This window comes from Geotrypetes seraphini, chromosome 7 (genome assembly GCF_902459505.1).
Source record: "Geotrypetes seraphini chromosome 7, aGeoSer1.1, whole genome shotgun sequence".
Classification (NCBI taxonomy): domain Eukaryota; kingdom Metazoa; phylum Chordata; class Amphibia; order Gymnophiona; family Dermophiidae; genus Geotrypetes; species Geotrypetes seraphini.
The window spans coordinates 41,926,063-41,948,365 of record NC_047090.1 but is presented as its reverse complement, the minus strand read 5'-3'; the positions used below and the strand labels follow the sequence as shown (position 1 = coordinate 41,948,365).

Genomic DNA, 22,303 nt, shown 5'->3' with positions numbered 1-22,303 from the left:
GCTGGACACCCCAACAGTGTTAGTGCATAACCTTTGCACTTACTGGAAATTGATTACAAAGTGAGGTCAGTAAAATATGCATTTTGAGACTATTAAGTATGATTGAATTACCTGATAAAATTGTTTTTCAGAAATATGATCCCTGAAACATGGGCCATAATGGATATTATTTTTAAAAAATTTAGGGGGTTACATAAGATTTTTTTTAACACTTATGCACAAATGTTTCAAGGTGTACTGACACCATCATAAGTTAAGATTTTTTAGACTGATGATTACGTTGTTGATTCACTGAAGTGGAAGAACTGGTTCTTACAGTAAACATTCTGAAGTCCTTTCCTCCAAATTTATGAGTGTATTACACACACTGGTGTTTAGAAATGCTGTATTAGCTTTGTGGGGTCTAGATTTTTGTATCTTTATTGCAAGTATTTTATAAATCAAAGCAAAAATTTTTATTTTTGTTATAAAGATGATGGCAAACAAGCTAAGTCTACTGCATGCATGGAGATGTAGTCCTCATTTTTTATTCAGTCTCCTAACTCAAGCAGGACTACATTCTCCTGCATGCAGTGGGTTATAACCAGGACATCTTGTCCTTTCAAATATGGAGCAACGTTGACCACATATGTTACACAGTGCACAAGGACCATCTGCCATCAATAAAGCTGTTTAAATATTTCTAATACTGCATCACCCAAAATACATGAATTAGAGCCCCATTTATTAAAAAGCCTTTCATGGTTAATATGGAAAATAGTGCATACTAACGGTTAAAGCAGCAGCTTGATATTTAGTAATTCCTGCATTAACTATCAAATGGGGAATGGGCAGACTATGTTTTAATGCAGAACAGTTAACCACCTTAAAAAGTGGCATTAAGTGCATTTAATGTATCTGCAATGCAGTTAATACATGGTACATATATTGTGTCCATGTTAACTATAGAATACTGCCCAGAATACCTCTTAATGCAGAGAGCTTTACTATGCATTCATTTTGTCCATTAATGCTCAATAACTGAAAACAGTAAAGGGGCTCAGGTTTTGGATTTGGTTAACTGAATTAGTCATTTCTGGCCAATTAAAAAGAAGAAAACTCCAAAAAACCCAAACGTTTCAGATGGGCCCACATGTTAGTATGGAACAAAGCCAAGCCATCTTTACTAGAACATTTTCAGGTAGGCACAATGACTCCAATTAACTCTGGGTATACTTTTTATTAGAAAACATAAGGAATTTGTTTGCCTTTGGCATTTCCTTTCTCTTTCCAAAATGCTTTGTAGGTAGGTTCCAGGAAAATACAGTAATGGTGCTGAGATATAAGAAAAACTAAAACCAATATTCAGCTATGAAGTACTCAAACTAAACCTCAAATCAGGAAATACTGGCAGCTATCCCTTGTTAAGGCATAATTTGTTTCTAGTTTCCTAAAAAAGCCTTTACTGTATTATAGTCAGAGGGAAAACATTTTTTTCCTTCACATAAATCCACACCAATAGCTTTGCAATAAAACATGGCCTTAAATACCCATTTTCTTCCTGCCTCCTACACATGGACTTCTCATACACTAAACAGCACAAGGAATGTTTAGCGATATGTGCTAGGCTGGATTGTCTCATGTTGAAGTTTGCATGTTTTATAGTTTGAAGATATACTCAGAATAGACATAAATTTGAGACTGTTGCATTATTTAAATAGTTAATTTTCAAAGACAAAATTTCCAGTTGGAGATGTTGTAATTCATGACAGTAAGGGCACAAGATAGAAAAAAAAAAAAAAAAAGATTTTGATGTGCAAAAGAATGCTTGTAAACTTACAAGGAAAAATAAAGGCTTACTTGATAAAGCCAGTTGCCCTTACATGCTTAGTAGTATAGTGCATTACAATTTTATGGCTCACTTGTTCTTCTCAGAGTCATTCTGACATGAGCTGGTAGACTGGTGGCTTTATTAGTGTCCATGTATAAGGTTCTTCATTCTTCACGCTAGACCAGTGCATTTTTCCCCATCTTTCTTTAACCTTGGGGAACAACTTACTCTCTTACCTGCCTCCTGTTTTGAGCTTCTTTATGTTGTATGATATTCTTCAACATGTGTGTGTGTGTGTGTGTGTATATATATATATATATATATATATATATATATATACACACATACATACATACATACACACACTCAGTATTTCATAGATTTCTGTATGTCTCACTTCAATAGTTTGTGATCTGAACTGGTCTTGATCCACAGAAGCATTAAGATATCTGTCAAAGTGCCTCAGGCAGCAACATTTTTCTTACAATATTGCATTGGTAACGATTCAGTCTAGCTGAAAAATGGTCCAGTGCCAGTCTAATCATGCTGTTTACTGTAGCCATCTGTTTACCTTAACAGATAGTTCACAATCATCAGTAGCAGTATGAGGAAAAAAAGCACAATATAGTCTCTCTGGTGCAGAAAATGGCTCTCTGTATTTGACATCATGCGATTTTGAAGAGCTATTATGTTGCTAAATAAAAAAATAAGCAAATACATCTTATTAAACTTCTGTTTAACTAATTCATGTTTCTCACAAACTAGTTTAAAGCAACTTTCATTTTAGCCAAAAACACTTCCTGGCCGTGATTGTCTTAAAAACCAAACTCAAAGGCAAAATCTATGCAAATGTCAGGGTCTGTAGGAAAAAAAAGGTTTGCCAGTGTCTTCCTAACTGGTGTACATGTAAATTTATCCAAGGTTATATAAATGTGACCACGACATTATAGAATGATACGGGGACAAATTTTCTCCATCCCTGCAGGATCTCTCTATCCCCTTCTCCGCGGGCTCTGTCCTCATTGGCACAAGCCTCATCATAGTGTTTGAGGCTTGTGCAATTAAGGCAGAGCTTGCAGGAATGGGACAGGATGGGATTATTTAGATCAGGCTGGATTTTACTGGCAGTTAAGTTTTCTGCTTTTTCTGCTCATTTAGCAACAAGATTATTGTTGGTGACTTTTTGTTGAGATGCAGATTTTTTCACACAATTGATCCAAGTGTTTTTGGCATGTTCTTTCATACTGTGGTTTTTCTGAGGGCTGCTACAATGCCTCTTTTTCCACCAATGCTTATTTATCACACGTGTGCAAGTGGTTTCATTCTGTCTGCTTGCTTTATAAGAAGTGGAGTTTTTTTTACCATATGAAGCTTACCTGAGGCTTTTTCTCGCCTTTGAGTGAATGGAGCATGTGTGTATGTGTGTAGTGGTGGTGAGGCCTTGCAGTGTCTCAATGACCCCTGTTGTTCCATATAGGGCATAGATTTGAGTTAGTGATTATATATGTCCTTTTCCTAAGTTTTTTTTATTATTTAGATCCCACAGGGACAAATTTGCCCCCATGTCATTCTCTAAGCCTTGTTTCAAAGTTAAAGAATATATAAAATTTGTCAACCCTCTATCTTAAGCACTGAGATTATTTTTCAAGTCTATTTTTAATTGTAATCAGTACCAACATGGAGCCAAATATTCACCTTTGAGTCTGTAACCCCTCATCTGCAATGAGAATGGCTAGAAGCACCTTATAGATGAACACATTTTTTGAACCATAAGCTTTTGAAGAGTCTCCAGTTCAAGGACAAGCAGGATATAATAGCTTCCATGCGGGGTGATTTTAACTGACAAAACCCAGGAGGGAATGCTTTATAGCTTAACAACTTTATAGAATACTATATCATGGGTGCTTGCCACTGACGTGGGACAAGGCTAGTCACTATTTTTCATGGAGTGAATCAAACACACTTTTCTATGTTTCCCTCATTACAAAATGTGATTTTCCACTGTAAACTCCTGTCTTCTGCAGCAAATAATCCTTTACATATCCCTTTTAATTCTCCCCAGAAATTTTTTTTTTTGTCATGCTAAGTTTTCTTTCTTTTCTGTGACTCATTTAGGGTCACATTTAGTCTTTGGCAGGTAGCTGGGTACATTTTCAAAATAAGGTGTTTTGATTTCATTGCTGCTATTCTCCTGACACATCTCAGAAAATATTTTTCCAGTGGCATTGAGAAGTATACCAGGTTTACAGGACCATATCTATAATGGATACACATAACTGATGAGTACAATGCCTGGGATCTGATCACAATTCCTCTTCTTGTACCTTATGTTCACAGATGTCAGAAAGAGGAATTACAGGTTGAAAAAATAGTGCAAACTTCTTTTTGACCCAAATTCGGCCCATCAACATTGGGAGCACCAGTCGGGAGCTGCAACAGATACTGGGTTAGTCATTTTCCATCTACCTCATGAGGAAGAAAGATTCATCCTCACTGGTGCCAAGGAACTTTGCTGGATGTTTGACAGAGGCCATATTTTTCGATCCAGCCAAGCAAATTAGATATTTAATATTAAAACTCCATGCAAACTACCCAATCACTTGGCGATGCACAAAACAAAGCAATTAAAAAAAAAAGCGACTGGTGATGGCCAGCCACTTACCTGTCTTATAGGCACTTTTTTAATGAGCACAGATGTACACATGTACAATATCTGCCCCATTAAAAAAGCACCTCTCCTGCCTATGATGGCCCTCCCCAACGAACCGGCACCAGGGTTCAACCCCGCATCCCCCACAAAAATCAGCAGGAGGGATGCCCACTCCTTCCTGCCTTCACCATAAAGTGTGCCTTCATCTCCCCTGCTTGTCTGCAGAGAACCAATGGTTCTGCGAGCTATAAGGCAGGAAGGCACCAGCGCATGCATAGTATGGGTGGTCTCAAGACTTTTCAGTCTTTTAAAGTGACAGTACACTTTTACACTGTCTATACTAGGCTGTGGATGACATCACCAACATGTGAGAATATGCTGACTGCTTGTCCTAGGATAATTTAATCAGCTTGAAAAGTTGATTGGCCTACACAACAGCAGCAGGTGCAGTACAGTATTCTTTAAAGTTTTTGTTCTTATGGTCATTCTCACATGGGATCCAACAGATGTCGTCATCCCACATGTAAGGCTATTTATCCTGTTGTCTTTAGAGAATATCTGCTAAAGGTAAGTAACTTTGGTTTACTCTTGAAAGTTTAGCCTCAATAAATTTGCTCTATAAAATTCCACCAACCTCTGTGTCATTTTTGTTATTACAGAATACTAAAGCTAACCCTCTGGAAGTTAATTTACATAGTGCTTTGAAACTGTTTTACCAGGAGAAAGCTGGTTAGAATTTCATTAGTATTAGTTCTGGCCTACAAGAACAGTTGAACTTCCATTCTTTTGTTGAAATTATTTTGGAATTTTTTTTCCCATTATTTTGTTGGAATTATTTAGCACCCAAAATATCTCCAATATCACTTTTAAAGCTTCTGATGCAGATGAAATCCATACTCCCACAGCAAGAGCCATTACTGCTACAGATATCCCATATGGAGGCAGCAGTGGCAAAATGAAGGCTTTGCATTACTATTCCAATCCCTCTTATAGAAATTATGGTGACATATTTATGTATACTCAATAAAGACAGGATGGTGCACTAATGGTATGCCACAAATCTTGAAGCTACCATTATAGGCATAGTTATGTTGCTGTTTACTGCCTGCAGAGTAATAGCCTATCAGCTTCTATGTGCTACTTTGGTTTTTAGGTTCATTTGAAACCCACTTCAACTAGAGCTGTAATGTCAAACCTTCACTTGCAGCTAACAATTTTCCTCTTTTTATCCCGTGCTCCTTCCCAGCTCAGCAACAGTGTGTCTTTCACCCAGAGATATCTGATACAATTTATTTTTCAACATTATAATTGCTATTTAAGTATTAGGAATAGCTTAATTTTATTCAGAACAAACACATCATAAACTTAAAAAACACATTTATTTTATCTACCTGTTAATTTCTTCTTGTGTCTTTTTTATAGATTCAATGGCATTAAGAAGTTCGCTGAGGTCTGTTGCTTTTTTCCTTATCCGTGTGCCATGTGTTGTAAGATGTACTAGAAAAATATTAAATATATTAAGGATATATTTTAGGAATCTAAAGGACATCTTTTTGTCAACAGTACTTAAATCTGTATTAGCACCACAACTTCTGCCTCAATAAATTAATGCACTAGGGAAAGTCTTCAAGCACCCCTGAGTTTCATATCATGCAAATTGAGCTTTCTTGCTGATTGGGAATTGAAAAATCCTCAAACACAATGTCAGTGCTTTCTTCTGGTGACTGGAGACCCAAACATCTAATATGGCACCTGGTCCAGTGACCAGCTACTAAAATGGTAAGTGGTCTGTCAAAGAGTATATGGGGACAGACTTAAAAGATAATACGTATATTCTGAAAGAAAGGAAGGATGGGGGATATGATAGACACATTTAAATACCTCTGTGGCATAAATGCACAGGAAGAGAGTCTTTCAATTGAAAGAAAGCTCCAGAACAAAAGGGAAAGGAACTTGTATACCACTTTTTTTGTAGTTACACATTCAAAGCAGTTTACATATATAGAGGTACTTAATTTGTACCTGGAGCAATAGAGGATTAAGTGATTTGCTCAGGGTCAAAAGGAGCAGGCTGGGATTCAATCCCAGAACATCAGGGTGCTGAGGACAGACTCAGAAGTAACCTGAGGAAATACTCTTTCACAGAAAGGGTGGTGAACTCATGAAAATGCTGCCCAGTGGAGGTGGTAGAGATGAAAACTATCTGAATTCAAGAAAGCTTGAGACAAAATACATAGGGATCCCCAAGGGAGGGAAAGGGAGTGTTGAGAGCATGAATGGGCAGACCAGAGTTCTTATGGTCTATATCGGCCTTCATTTTTCTGTGTTTCTAGTATTCTCTTTCCTCTCAAAGTAGAAAGTTGCAGAAATATTTCCCACTGTACTGGATGCCATAGGCTTCATTAAAAATGAAAATTTCAAACACACATTGATATGCTGCCCATACACATTACATCTTATGAACACTGTTAATCCAGCACACTTTTCTCTTCTGCTCCTCCCACTTGGCTGAGAAAGACAAAGCTCCCTGCAGTACCATCAAAAACGACCAAATAGGACTAATAAAACAGACACCAAGAGGGCATGGGGAAACTCCCTGCTATACAACTCTGTTTCTTTATACTGCAGAGCAGAACACAATAATTAATAAACAGGCAATAAAAAAACATACAAAGAACATGGCAAAACAACATAAAACCAACTTGCCTTGTGCCATGCTTTCGGTAGAGATGTACCCACATATACAAAAGGATTCTCCACATGTCCCTGTCTGCTGACTGGAAGATACTGAGGCTTGCAAGGAGAAACATTCAAAGCAGAAATATGCAGGTGATACAAGAGCAGGCTGTAATGACTCCTTTGTGAATTAATAGAAAGAAGATTACCAAAAGGTAAAACTTAATCTTCCATTCTGTTACATCCACTCTAGAGTCATTACAATGGGCGACGTACCAAAGCAATGACAACGTCTAGGGTGGGCCAGAAGAGCCTTCCTGCAACACCAAGGCTCTAAATGCAGCATTGAACAGAGTCGCCACATCCACTCTGTAAAATCTGGTAAAGGTATAAAGAGACGACTAAGTAGCCACTCTACAAATTTCAGTCGGATTAATTGCTCAAGACACTTCCCATGAAGCGGCAACACCTCTAGTTGAGTGGGCTTTGAGCGAAACCAGAGGTTGCTTGCCACAGACGATGTAGACTGATGAAATGGCCATGCACATCCATTGGGCAATAGAGGCCTTAGAAGCTGGCCTGTCCTGCCTGGACTAGCTAGCCAGGACAACAGATGATCAGAGAGACAGAAGTCAATGGTCATCTCTAAATAGTGAAGCAAATCTCTGTGCACATTGAGTTTCCTCAAAAGCTTATCCTTCTGAGCTTCCTCAAAAGCTTATTCTTCTTTTCTGGCCCCACGGAATGAAAAGTAGGCAGACAAATTTTCTGGTTTTACATGAAATTCAGAAACAACTTTCGAAGAAAGGATGGAACCGTACAGATGGATACTCCCGCCTCCATGATCTGAAGAAAGGGTTCCCCACAAGAGAGAGCCTACAGCTCCGAAATATGCTGAGCTGAGGCAGTTGCTATGAGGAAAACCATCTTGATCGTAAGGTCCAGAAGAGACATCTCCTAGAGTGGTTGAAAGAGAAGTCCAATCAGTCTCTTCAGCACAATACTGAGATTCCATGTAGGAAAGGGCTGACGTAGAGGAGGGCGTAAATGAAGCACCTCCCTGAGGAATCTGGTCACATCAGGATGAGCCGTAAGCAAAGAACAGCCATTGCGCTCTGAAGCAGGAAAGGCATGCCACCTGTACCTTGAGGGAAGCTACCGCTAGGCTCTTGTCTAGACCAGCTTGCAGGAAGGCTAAGACCACTGTAATGGGAGCCCACAAAGGCTCCATCTGGCCTCTGACACAATACTGCTGGAAAGCTTTTCAAGCCTAAGCCACCATAGTAGAAGGCTTCTTGGATTTCAAAAGAGTGGCAATGACCACATCAGAGTAGCCTCTTTGAGTCATGGTCTTGCGCTCAAGAGCCATGCTGTAAGACCAAAGCACAGGGGGTTCTCCATAGGAACTGGTCCCTGAGAAGGCTGCAGATGACAAGATAACCTGAGCTTCTTGTCTTGCTGAAGACAAATCAGATCTGCTTAACACGGGCGGTGAGGCCAGTTTGGAGCCACTAGGATCACTAGGCCCAGATGAGTCGCAATTCTGACAACAACCCACCCACCATGGGCCAGGGCAGAAAGACATATAGGAGCTCCTGAGTTGGCCAGGGTTAACTAATGCATCAAGACCTAAGCTTCTTGGTTCCTTTCTTCGATTGAAAAAAATGCTTGACTTTGGAGTTCTTGGCTGAAGCCATCAAGTCTATCGAGGGCCTACCTTAGCAACTTACAATAAGGCGTAAAGCACAGTTACTTACCGTAACAGGTGTTATCCAGGGACAGCAGGCAGATATTCTTTACGCACGGGTGACGTCACCGACGGAGCCCTCGGTACGGACCTTTTTACTAGAAAGTTCTAGTTGGCCGCACCGCACGTGCGCGAGTGCCTTCCCGCCCGACGGAGGAGTGCGTGGTCCCCAGTTAGTATAAGCCAGCTAAGAAGCCAACCCGGGGAGGTGGGTGGGACGTAAGAATATCTGACTGCTGTCCCTGGATAACACCTGTTACGGTAAGTAACTGTGCTTTATCCCAGGACAAGCAGGCAGCATATTCTTTACGCATGGGTGACCTCCAAGCTAACAAAGAGGGAGGAGGGATGGTTGGCCATTAGGAAAATAAATTTTGTAACACAGATTGGCCGAAGTATCCATCCCGTCTGGAGAAGGCATCCAGACAGTAGTGAGTAGTGAACGTGTGAACTGAGGACCAAGTGGCCGCTTTGCAGATTTCCTCGATGGGCGTGGAACGGAGGAAAGCCACAGAAGCAGCCATAGCTCGAACCCTGTGGGCCGTGACAGCACCTTCCAGTGAGAGACCGGCCCGAGCATAACAGAACGCAATACAGGCAGCAAGCCAATTGGAAAGCGTCCGTTTGGAGACAGGACGACCTAGACGGTTAGGGTCGAATGACAAAAAGAGCTGAGGAGAGGAGCGGTGAGCCCTGGTACGGTCAAGGTAGTAGGCCAGGGCACGCTTACAATCCAGCGTGTGCAGCGCCTGTTCCCCAGGATGAGAATGGGGTTTAGGGAAAAAGACGGGCAACACAATGGACTGGTTGAGGTGAAAAGCTGAGACCACCTTTGGAAGGAATTTGGGATGGGTACGCAGGACCACCTTGTCATGGTGAAAAACAGTGAATGGTGGATCGGCGACCAGTGCATGCAGTTCACTAACCCTCCTGGCAGAGGTGATGGCAATTAGGAAAAGCACCTTCCAGGTAAGAAATTTGAGCGAAGTTGTGGCAAGAGGCTCAAATGGAGGTTTCATGAGTGCTGATAAAACCACATTCAGGTCCCAGACGACAGGAGGAGGTTTCAGAGGTGGTTTGACATTGAATAGACCTCTCATGAACCGGGAAACCAGTGGATGAGCTGTGAGAGGTTTTCCGAGGATAGGCTCGTGAAACGCAGTGATGGCACTGAGGTGGACTCTGATGGAGGTAGATTTGAGGCCAGCATTGGACAGCGAGAGCAAATATTCCAGTACAGTTTCCACCGCTAAAGAGGTGGGGTCGTGATGATGCCGTAGACACCACGAGGAGAACCTGGTCCACTTCTGATGGTAACATTGGAGGGTGGCCGGTTTCCTGGAGGCGTCCAAAATGAGACGGACAGGCTGAGATAGATTCTCAGGAGAGGTCAGCCCGAGAGAAACCAAGCTGTCAGGTGGAGCGAAGACAGATTGGGATGTAGTAGAGATTGATGCTGCTGTGTAAGTAGAGTAGGAAACACAGGAAGAGGAATGGGCTCCCTGGAGCTGAGTTGGAGCAGGAGGGAGAACCAGTGTTGTCGAGGCCACCGAGGAGCGATGAGAATCATGGTGTCCTTGCGGAGTTTGGACAAAGTCCGCAACATCAGAGGAAGTGGAGGGAATGCATACAGGAACCGATCTCTCCAATCGAGCAGGAACGCATCTGGGGCCAGACGATGAGGAGAGAAGAGTCTGGAGCAGAATTGGGGCAGCTGATGATTGTGAGGTGCTGCAAAGAGGTCCACCTGCGGAGTGCCCCAGCGAGCAAAGATGGAGTGGAGCGTTGGAGGGTCCAGCGTCCACTCGTGAGGTTGAAGGATGCGGCTGAGATTGTCGGCCAGGGAGTTCTGTTCGCCCTGGATATAGACAGCCCTGAGGAAGAGATTGCGGGCCGTGGCCCAGGTCCAGATGCGTAGAGCCTCCAAACAAAGGAGGCGAGATCCGGTGCCGCCTTGCTTGTTTATGTAGTACATGGCGACTTGATTGTCTGTGCACAGGAGAAGAACCTGAGGACAGAGAAGATGCTGGAAAGCCTTGAGGGCGTAGAACATGGCTCTGAGTTCCAGGAAATTGATGTGATGTTGACGCTCCTGTGGGGTCCAAAGTCCCTGGGTGCGTAGATCTCCTAGGTGGGCTCCCCACGCATAGGGGGAGGCATCTGTGGTGATGATCATGGAGTGAGGGGGCGGATGAAAGAGCAGACCCCTGGAAAGATTTGAGGAGTTCAACCACCATTGGAGAGATTGCTGAAGAGATGATGTCACAGAGATGGGATGAGAAAGAAGATCCGTAGTCTGTGACCATTGGTTGGCGAGAGTCCATTGAGGTGTTCTGAGGTGGAGACGTGCCAGAGGAAGGACATGTACTGTCGAGGCCATGTGACCCAGGAGGACCATCATCTGTTGGGCAGGAATGGAGGGATGCATGAGCACCTGGCGACAGAGATGGAGCAGGGTCCGCTGACGATCGGAGGGAAGAAAAGCCCTCATTAGTGTGGTGTCCAGAACTGCTCCGATGAATTGAAGTCGCTGGGTGGGAAGCAGATGCGACTTGGGGTAGTTGATCTCGAACCCCAGGAGGTGGAGGAGAGAGATGGTGTGATGAGTAGCCTGTAGCACAAGTTGAGACGTAGGTGCTTTCACCAACCAATCATCCAAGTAGGGGAACACCTGGAGGTTGTGAGACCTGAGGAAGGCCGCTACTACTATAAGGCACTTGGTGAATACCCTGGGTGATGAAGCGAGGCCAAAGGGTAGCACCTTGTACTGATAGTGGCGGTGTTGTACTTGGAAGCGCAGGTAGCGGCGAGAATTCGGATTGATGGAGATGTGAGTGTAGGCCTCCTTGAGGTCCAGGGAACATAGCCAGTCGTGTTGAGAAAGAAGAGGATAGAGCGTGGCAAGGGAGAGCATTCTGAACTTCTCCTTGACGAGATATTTGTTGAGGTCCCTGAGATCGAGAATGGGATGGAGGTCTCCCGTTTTTTTGGGTACCAGGAAGTAGCGGGAGTAGAATCCCTGACCCCTTTGTTCCAGAGGTACTTCTTCGATGGCATTGAGAAGAAGGAGGGATTGAACCTCCCTCAGGAGGAGGGGGGTTTGGGAGGGGTGAGAAGCAGACTCTACGGGAGGATTGTCCGGTGGCAGAGACTGGAAGTTGAGAGAGTAGCCGTGGTGGATGATGTTGAGGACCCACTGGTCGGATGTGATGACCTCCCAACGGCTGAAGAATATGAGGAGCCGCCCTCCGATTGGCTGTGGAAGAGGTAGCGAAGGTGGAAGACTGGCTATGCCCTGGAGAGAAGAGTCAAAAGGGCTGAGACGGCTTAGCAGGAGGAAGAGGCTTGCTGGGTTGATTGGGCTGAGAACGAGCCTGTGCCTGGTGATGTTGCTGCCGTGGCCGCCGAGGGTGTTGGGAAGGCGGATTGAGTGGCCTGGCTGAGAACCTGCGCTGATATGAGGATTGAGGCCTGTAAGGTCGTGCAGGCGGAGCCTTCTTTTTTGGTTTAATCAGGGTGTCCCACCTGGTTTCATGCGCAGAGAGTTTCTGGGTGGTGGAATCCAGGGACTCTCCAAACAGTTCATCCCCAAGACAGGGGGCGTTGGCCAGACGATCCTGGTGGTTAATGTCCAAGTCTGAGACTCTCAGCCAGGCCAGGCGGCGCATGGCTACAGCCATGGCAGAGGCACGGGAGGTGAGCTCGAAGGAATCATATATCGAGCGGACCATAAACTTCCTCAATTGAAGGAGACCAGAGATCTGTTGTTGAAAGAGTGGAATCTTCCTCTCTGGAAGATACTTCTGGAGGGCGGACAGCTGCTGGACCAAGTGTTTCATGTAAAATGAAAAATGGAAGGAATAGAAACATAGAAACATAGAAAAATGACGGCAGAAAAGGGCTACAGCCCATCAAGTCTGCCCACTCTACTGACCCACCCAATTTAGTCTGTGTGCTAATGACCCAATTCTTTAACTTGATCTTCGTAGTGATCCTACGTAGGTGTCCCATTTATTCTTAAAGTCAGGTACGCTGGTGGCCTCAACCACTTGCACCGGAAGCTTGTTCCAGCGATCTATCACTCTTTCCGTGAAGAAGTACTTCCTGGTGTCGCCATTAAATTTCCCTCCTCTGAGTTTGAGCGGATGTCCTCTTGTGGCCGAGGGTCCTTTGGGAAAGAAAATGTCATCTTCCACCTCGACACGTCCTGTGATGTACTTAAATGTCTCAATCATGTCCCCCCTCTCCCTACGTTCCTCAAGAGTGTAGAGCTGCAGTTTGTGCAGTCTCTCTTCGTACGAGAGACCCTTGAGCCCCGAGATCGTCCTAGTGGCCATCCGCTGAACCGACTCGACTCTGAGCACGTCTTTATGGTAATGTGGCCTCCAGAATTGCACACAGTATTCCAGATGAGGTCTCACCATGGCTCTGTATAGTGGCATTATGACTTCAGGTTTCCGGCTGACGAAACTTCTTTTGATACAACCCATCATCTGCCTTGCCTTGGATGAGGCCTTCTCCACTTGTTTGGCAGCCTTCATATCTGCACTGATGATTACTCCTAAATCTCGTTCTACTGAAGTCCTAGCCAATGTTTCTCCATTCAAGGTGTAAGTTCTGCATGGATTACCGCTACCAAGGTGCATGACCTTACATTTCTTAGCGTTGAAGCCCAGCTGCCAGGTCGAGGACCAGCATTCCAATGTAAGCAGGTCCTGCGCCATACTGTCTTGCAAGTTGCTTTCACTTACTATATTGCATAGTTTGGCGTCGTCGGCGAATAATGTTACTTTACCTTGAAGCCCTCGAGTCAAGTCCCCTATGAATATGTTAAAAAGGAGTGGACCTAGGACCGAGCCCTGCGGCACTCCGCTGGTCACCTCCGAAGTCTCAGAGAGGGTGCCGTTGACCACCACCCTCTGACGTCTGCAACTCAGCCAATCGTTGACCCATGTAGTCAGTGTCTCGCCTAACCCCATCGATTTCATTTTGCTTATCAGCCTGCGATGTGGGACGCTATCAAAAGCCTTACTGAAGTCTAAGTACACGACGTCCAGAGACTCTCCCGAGTCTAGCTTTCCTGTTACCCAGTCAAAGAAGCTTATGAGATTGGATTGGCAGGATCTACCCTTGGTAAAACCATGTTGACTGGGATCCCTTAGGTTCCCCTCATCCAAGATCGTGTCTAATTCACGTTTAAGTAGTGTTTCCATGAGTTTACACACTATTGATGTGAGACTCACCGGCCTGTAATTCGCAGCCTCTGCCCTACAACCCTTTTTGTGCAGAGGGACGACATTAGCTGTTTTCCAGTCCAGGGGGACTCTCCCCTTACTTAGGGAGAGATTGAAGAGCATGGATAACGGCTCCGCCAGGACATCAGCCAGCTCTCTGAGCACTCTTGGGTGCAAATTGTCCGGTCCCATGGCTTTGTTCACCTTGAGTCTTGACAGTTCGCTGTAAACATCAGCTGGTGTGAACTCAAATTTCTGAAACGGGTCTTCCGCGCTTGGTGTTGCTTCCAGCTGTGGCCCATGCCCTGGTTTCTCGCAGGTGAAGACTGAGCAGAAGTATTCATTCAGTAGTTTGGCTTTATCAGAATCTGCTTCCAGATAATTTCCGTCCGGTGTTCTAAGGCGTACTATCCCATCTGTGTTCTTTTTCCTGTCACTAATATACTTAAAGAAGGATTTGTCACCTTTTTTGATGTTCTTTGCTAAAGTTTCTTCCACTCGAAGTTTGGCCTCCCTAACCGCTGTTTTGACCGCTGCAGACTTGGTCTTATATTCAATGTTAGCTTCCCCTTTCCCGGGATGTTTGTAGGAGAGAAATGCCTTTTTCTTCTCCTTTTTCTTCTCGCCCTGTTGGCCAGCATGGCATTCTGATAGAGCCTCTTGCCAAACTTGTCCATGGTTTTACCCTCTCTGCCAGGAGGGGTGGAGGCATAGACACTGGAGCCCTGAGTCTTCTTCAAGGTGGATTCAACCAGGAGAGACTCATGGGGAAGTTGTGACTTATCGAACCCTGGAATTAGGATAACTCTATAGAGGTTATCTAACTTGCGGGGGGCCCCAGGCACTGTAAGGGGGTTCTCCCAATTTTGTAGAAGGTTTCCCGTAGGATGTCGTGCACGGGTAGTTTAAGAAACTCCTTGGGAGGTTGCTCAAAATCCAGAGCCTCCAAAAAGTCTTGGGATTTCTTGGAGTCCGACTCCAGAGGGAGAGATAGGACTGCTGACATCTCCCTGAGAAATTTTGAGAAGGAGGATTGCTCAGGTTTGGAGGTGGTGTCGGGAGCTGAGGGATCCTCATCGGAGGAGGAGAGATCCTCCTCGGTACCGGGAGGGGACTCTTCCCACAAGTCTGGGTCCCGTACCTCTGGGTGCGCATGCCGCGACACCGGGGTGGAAGGTTCGGTATGGTGAGTCTTGGACAAAGATTTTCCAGAGCGTACCGAAACGGTACCGGGAGAAGAGGACCGGCGTCGGTCCCGGTCCCGGGAAGAATGGTGCCCCGCCCGGTCCCGAGGTGGATCCGCAGTGGTATGGGAGTGAACCACAGGATGAGCATGAAGTTGCTGGGCCGAAAGAATCGGCATGGAGGTATTAATAGGTACCGATGGGGTGGATACCGGTGGCTCGGTACGGGGCTCGGGCCGGTCTGGTACCGAAAGGAGCGGTGCCAGGATAGTGGGCAACAGGTGCTCGAGCTGATGTTGCAGCTGTTCCTGTAGCTGAACCTGGAGGATGGCCGCAATTCGGTCATCCAGGGGAGGCACCGGAACCGCTTTCTTTTACTTCGGTTCCTTTGGTGCCGCTCCACGCCCCGGCGATGAGGAGGCCGATGACGAGGCACTCACCGAAATCGGGGCGGAGCGCTTTCGGGGTCGTCGCGAGGCTGGCAGGGTCGGCGTCACCACTGTGGCTGGTGGGCGCTCGAGGGAAGGGGGAGGCTTCTTAGCCGGCTTACCTTGCGCCAGCGGCGCCGATGCGGGGTCGGGCGTCGTCGAAGTAGATGGTGCCGATTTTGATGGTACCGTTGTCGATGCCGAGGAGTCCATCGTCGACCCGGTGCCGAATAAAAGATTTTGTTGGATTTGCCGGTTTTTAAGCGTCCGCTTTTTAAGAGTAGCACAGCGGGTGCAGGAGTCCGCCCGATGCTCCGGACCCAAACACTGCAAACACCAATTGTGTGGGTCAGTGAGGGAGATCGGGCGTGCACACCGCTGGCACTTCTTAAAACCGGCTTGCGGGGGCATGAAGGGGAAAACAGCCTCCGCAAAATCGAACCCCGAGGCCTGTATAATGGCAGCAGGCCCCGCCGGGGCAAAAACGAAAAAAGGGTAAAAAAATCAAAGTTTTTTTTTTTTTTTTTTTGAAGTTAAAGAGAAAAGGAAACCCGAAGGTAAAAATAAAGGAAAAATAGAAAAAATTCGCGAGCGGGAAGGCAAAAAGTGAGTTCAACGGTTGTTGAAGAAACACACGCGTCTTCTTCGCTCCGCGGAAACGAAGAAACTGGGGACCACGCACTCCTCCGTCGGGCGGGAAGGCACTCGCGCACGCGCGGTGCGGCCAACTAGAACTTTCTAGTAAAAAGGTCCGTACCGAGGGCTCCGTCGGTGACGTCACCCGTGCGTAAAGAATATGCTGCCTGCTTGTCCTGGGATAATGTTCTTTGCAAAAGCGACTGAGAAAGTCCGCTTGAACACTGTCTACGTCGGCCACATGTGTCACTGAAAAAGCTAGAAGGTGAACTTCTGCCCACTGGAACAGCCTTCAAGCCTCCTTATGGAAGCACTTCTGGTGCCTCCCTGACAATTCACATATGCACCACCATGGCGTTGTCAGAAAACACCCTTACCGCTTTCCCTCCAGGGGAGTTTGCAGATATCCGAGTGCCAACTAAATGGTTCCACGCTCTAGACGGTTGATTGACCAGCGCCTCTGAGGGAGAGAACACTGGCCCTGAATAGAATGATCCCCACAATGGGCCCCCCAGCCCAAGAGACTCGGATCTATCATCAGAGTGATCCATTCATTGATCCTGACGGGCATGCCACTGTCAAGAGCAACTCCTTGCAGCCACCAGTGCAGATTACTCTGTGTCACGTCTGTCCATGGAAAAAACATCTGAAGGGAATGATGTTGTGGGGGCCACTGGGACAGTTGGGACTGCTGCAGCAGCTGCACGTGGACTCAAGGCCAAGGCAGTCTTCAGGGAGGCCACCATGGATCCCAGGACCTGCAGATATTGTCAAGCTGTGGGACTCGGGATCGCCAAAAGATCCTCGATCTGTTTTTGGAGCTTAAGTCTGCATGGCTCAGGAAGAAAACACAGCCTTGGAGCATGTTGAACTGAACTCCTAGGTAGTACATCTGAGATAGAATTAGCTAGCTTTTCCTGAAATTGACAATCCAGCCCAAATGTTGCAGGAGAGACAACAGTCTCTACCACCCGCTCCACAACCTGCTTGCACTCCAATCAGGACAGTGCTCTGATCAACCAATAGTCTAGATATGGATGAACTCGGACCCACATTATACGGTGATACGCTTCTACCACTGCCATCACTTTGGTGAAGGTGCAACTGCCAACCAGAAGGGCAGAGCAGCAAACTGGAAATGCTGTTGAATGATGTGAAATCTCAGATACTTCCAGTGTCCTGGGAAGATAGGAATATGTAGATAGGCTTCCGTTAAATCCCATGAAGCCAGAAACTCTCCCAGAGCTACTGCTGCAATGATGGAACAAATTGTTTCCAAGCGAAAGTGTGGAATCTGTGGAAATGCATAGACCAACTTGAGATCCAGTATGGGTCTTCGGTCTTCTGAGCACGATGAAGTATAAGGAGTATCTGCCGGAGCCTGATTCGCTTTCTGGAACTAGTTTAACAGCCTGAGTGTTCAAGAGATTTTCTGCCTCAGATTTTTTCCAAATAGCTCAATCTTCAGGAACTTCAGGCTGCCAGTCGAACAGACACCCACCAAAAACTCCATCCCATGGAAATGCTCCATGTGATCGGGGGCGGGAAAATGCAGCCTGCACCCTAACCCAAGGACTGTTATACAGGGTGCATCCAGTCTGTGTTTAAACCTCTGACAAGGTCAGAAGATTAGCATGCTCCGAGAGGGATGGACCTCGAGCTCCGAAGGTGACACAAAACAGGCTGGCTCCACAAGTCCACCCAAAGCTTGCTCCGTGGAGCAGCAAACCGGCTCCTTGGAAACTACATCCTTTCCCAGGCAGAGAGCCCTCCAAAGGGTCTCCAGACACTAGGGTCACCAAAAAACAAATTTTAATTGGGGGGGAAAAAAAAAAAAAATCAAGGAAGCAGAGTAGATCTGCATGGTTTGCTTGCAGAAATGAAAACTTTAGGTGGCTCTATTTTCCTCAGCTAAGTGGGAGGAGCAAAAGAGAAAAGTGTGTTGGATTTCTGCAACACTCAGTTTATGGGCTGGGATGAAACACCTGTTGTAATGACAGTATCACTGAGAGCATTAAAGGTAAAACAGACAGACTCCACATACCCTGGCTTAGCTGTAAGTTATCATTATGATATGTGAAAAGTGAACCTATTTGGAGATACGGACTACAGAAAAGTAATACTGTTTTTTAATTTCATCTCATACCAGAGGTCTAGTTGCTTGCATTATTGATTAGGTAAGTAACATTTTCAGAAGAAGGTGAGGAGTGGCCTAGTGGTAGAGCTGCTGCCTCAGCACCCTGAGGTTGTGGGATCAAGTGCTGCTCCTTATGACCCTGGACAAGTCATTTAATCCTCCATTGCCCCAGGTATAAAATTAAGTACTTGTAAATATGTAAAACGCTTTGAATGCATAATCACAAATAGACAGTATACAAGTTCCATTCCCTTTCCCCTAAAGATACTTTCTTCTGGCTTACAGAATTTAGATATATTGATTAAAAATGCATAAATAAGTGTTACATAAGAACATAACAATTGCCATAATGGAACAGATCAAAGGTCCGTCAAGTCCAGCATCCTGTTTCCAACAGTTGCCAACCCAGGTCCCAAATACCTAGCTAGATCCCAAGTAGTAAAACACTCCTAATACCGTATTTTCACGCATATAACGCGCGCGTTATACGCGTTTTTACCTACCGCGCATACCCCTCGCGCGTTATATGCGTGAGCGCGGTATACCAAAGTTTTAAAACATAGTTCCCACCCCGCCCGACGCCCGATTCACCCCCCCAGCAGGACCGCTCGCACCCCCACCCCGAACGACCGCTCGCACGCGCTCCCATCCGCACCCGCATCCACGATCGGAGCAAGAGGGAGCCCAAGCCCTCTTGCCCGGCCGACTCCCCGACGTCCGATACATCCCCCCCCCCGGCAGGACCACTCGCACCCCCCCCCGAACGACCGCTCGCACGCGCTCCCACCCACACCCGCATCCACGATCGGAGCAAGAGGGAGCCCAAGCCCTCTTGCCCGGCCGACTCCCCGACGTCCGATACATCCCCCCCCCCCGGCAGGACCACTCGCACCCCCACCCCGAAGGACCGCCGACTTCCCGACAATATCGGGCCAGAAGGGAGCCCAAACCCTCCTGGCCACGGCGACCCCCTAACCCCACCCCGCACTACATTACGGGCAGGAGGGATCCCAGGCCCTCCTGCCCTCGACGCAAACCCCCCTCCCCCCCAAGAACCTCTGACCGCCTCCCAGCCGACCCGCGATCCCCCTGGCGACCCCCACGACCCCCCCACCCCCCTTCCCCGTACCTTTGGTAGTTGGGCCAGAAGGGAGCCCAAACCCTCCTGGCCACGGCGACCCCCTAACCCCACCCCGCACTACATTACGGGCAGGAGGGATCCCAGGCCCTCCATCCCTCGACGCAAACCCCCCCCCCCCCCAAGAACCTCCGACCGCCCCCCAGCCGACCCGCGATCCCCCTGGCGACCCCCACGACCCCCCCACCCCCCTTCCCCGTACCTTTAGTAGTTGGCCGGACAGACGGGAGCCAACCCCGCCTGTCCGGCAGGCAGCCAACGAAGGAATGAGGCCGGATTGGCCCATCCATCCTAAAGCTCCGCCTACTGGTGGGGCCTAAGGCGCGTGGGCCAATCAGAATAGGCCCTGGAGCCTTAGGTCCCACCTGGGGGCGCGGCCTGAGGCACATGGGCCCAACCCGACCATGTGCCTCAGGCCGCGCCCCCAGGTGGGACCTAAGGCTCCAGGGCCTATTCTGATTGGCCCACGCGCCTTAGGTCCCACCAGTAGGCGGAGCTTTAGGATGGATGGGCCAATCCGGCCTCATTCCTTCGTTGGCTGCCTGCCGGACAGGCGGGTTTGGCTCCCGTCTGTCCGGCCAACTACTAAAGGTACGGGGAAGGGGGGTGGGGGGGTCGTGGGGGTCGCCAGGGGGATCGCGGGTCGGCTGGGGGGCGGTCGGAGGTTCTTGGGGGGGGGGGGGGGGTTGCGTCGAGGGCAGGAGGGCCGGGGATCCCTCCTGCCCGTAATGTAGTGCGGGGTGGGGTTAGGGGGTCGCCGTGGCCAGGAGGGTTTGGGCTCCCTTCTGGCCCAACTACCAAAGGTACGGGGAAGGGGGGTGGGGGGGTCGTGGGGGTCGCCAGGGGGATCGCGGGTCGGCTGGGGGGCGGTCGGAGGTTCTTGGGGGGGAGGGGGGTTTGCGTCGAGGGCAGGAGGGCCTGGGATCCCTCCTGCCCGTAATGTAGTGCGGGGTGGGGTTAGGGGGTCGCCGTGGCCAGGAGGATTTGGGCTCCCTCCTGGCCCGATATTGTTGGGGAGTCGGCGGTCCTTCGGGGGGGGGGGGGGGATGTATCGGACGTCGGGGGGGGGGGGCATCAGGCTTTCAGGATGGGGACAGACCTTCAAGGGGGGACAGTGCACGGAAGTCAGGGGGGGTGAACGGAGAGTCGGGACAGCGCACGGAAAGTCAGGGCGGGCGAAAGGAGCGTCGGGCAGCATGCGCGGTATACCCGTGAGCGCGGTATATCAAAGTTTTTGTGCAAATCATCGTGATTTCTGCGCGCTATATCCGTGTGCGCGTTTTATACGGGTGCGTGTTATTTGCGTGAAAATACGGTATAACAGTCTTTTGTTCGTTACTGCTGGTGTCAGAGGCATATGTGTTTAATAGTCGGTAAATTCCTTCAATTTGACAAATCTGATTTAGGTCACTTGGGATTTCTGTATCATTTTGCTTTATGGTTGGACCTTGTGTCTGCTTCTAGAAAGATAGTCTAGAGCCTGAAGCATTATGTGTATCTACAGTGGTGCCTCGCATAACGAACGCCTCGCACAGCGAACGCTGCGCACAACGAACTTCTTGTCTTGATTCGTACAACGGACTTCGTTTCACACAACGAAGTCGCCCAAGCTGCATCCATGGACTAAAGTCAGCGGGCCGTTGCTTCGACTAATCAAGGCCCAAAGACAACGCACATTTGCTACATGAACAGAAATTGGCGTACCTATTTGTACAATAAGTTTTTGATAGAACATTGATATATCCATCTGTCTACTTCTCAGACTCTGCCCAGAAATAACAATCTACCCAGAAGTACCTTGCATAGGTCTTGCCTCTGCCTCGTCATTCTCTTGCCGCCGCCAGAGGAACCCGAGCGCTTTAGAAAATAGAACGAGCATGGTTGCTTTACAGCCGGCAGAAAAATCGACTCTAAGAGCACGCGCCAGCAACACACTCCGCACTACCAACTGCGCGCCGAGCAACAGAAACGTCAGGAGAAACTCCACCCACTCTGCGTGACCACGTATGACTCAAGACCCTCCCCCCCACCTTATCTTGGAAAATATCTCTCAACTCTTAGCGACGTTTCCTTTGAGCTGCGCACCATTTTTGAAGCTTTCCCATATCTTCACCTCCCACTGCCAGCCAAGACCTGCTGCTTCTGCTTTTCTAGATAAAAAGCGGAAGCGGCACAACGAGCTATAGTCACCGCGGGGGTGGACTCTTCACATGGTTGTAATACAGCTTATTATTTGAAACCATAGGGAGGTGCAGAGTAGAGAATGACAGGGGGACAAATTTTCCTGTCCCCCCCATGAGTTTTGTCGCTGTCCTTGCCCCTGACCCATTCCTGTAAGCTCTACTTTAACTGCACAAGACTTGAACACTTATTTTTAAAGTGTTTGAGGCTTGTGCAGATGAGGACAGAGCTTGCAGGAATGGGGCAGGGACAGGAAAAGAACTCTCCAGGACGGGAAAATTAATTCCTGCGGGAATTGGGAAAAATTGATCCTGTGTCATTCTCTAGTGCAGAGTCTCCTATAGGAGGCTATAAAGTGGTGACTCGTCCCAAAGCTGGATATATCTGGTGAGAGATAACCACAGAAGGGGCCTAAGGCTACTGGGCCGATTCCGGTTGGCCCAGGCAACTCAGGCCCCACCTGTGGGCGGGTTTGAGGTGCC

At 47.5% G+C, this 22,303-nt stretch overlaps 1 protein-coding gene across 3 annotated transcripts in view; it reads right to left on the bottom strand.

The window, feature by feature from the left end:
• Positions 1-1,204: 1,204 nt before the first annotated feature.
• The window catches only part of OSBPL8 (oxysterol binding protein like 8), a 247,305-nt gene continuing 226,206 nt past the window's right edge, over positions 1,205-22,303 (bottom strand). For all 3 annotated transcript variants that reach the window (XM_033951170.1, XM_033951168.1, XM_033951171.1), the window contains 2 exons: positions 5,852-5,957; positions 1,205-2,504 (listed from right to left, as the gene is read on the bottom strand). In XM_033951170.1, the coding sequence (XP_033807061.1) occupies positions 2,378-2,504; positions 5,852-5,957 (233 nt within the window). In that variant the 3' untranslated portion in view covers positions 1,205-2,377. The remainder of the gene's footprint in view (positions 2,505-5,851; positions 5,958-22,303) is intronic.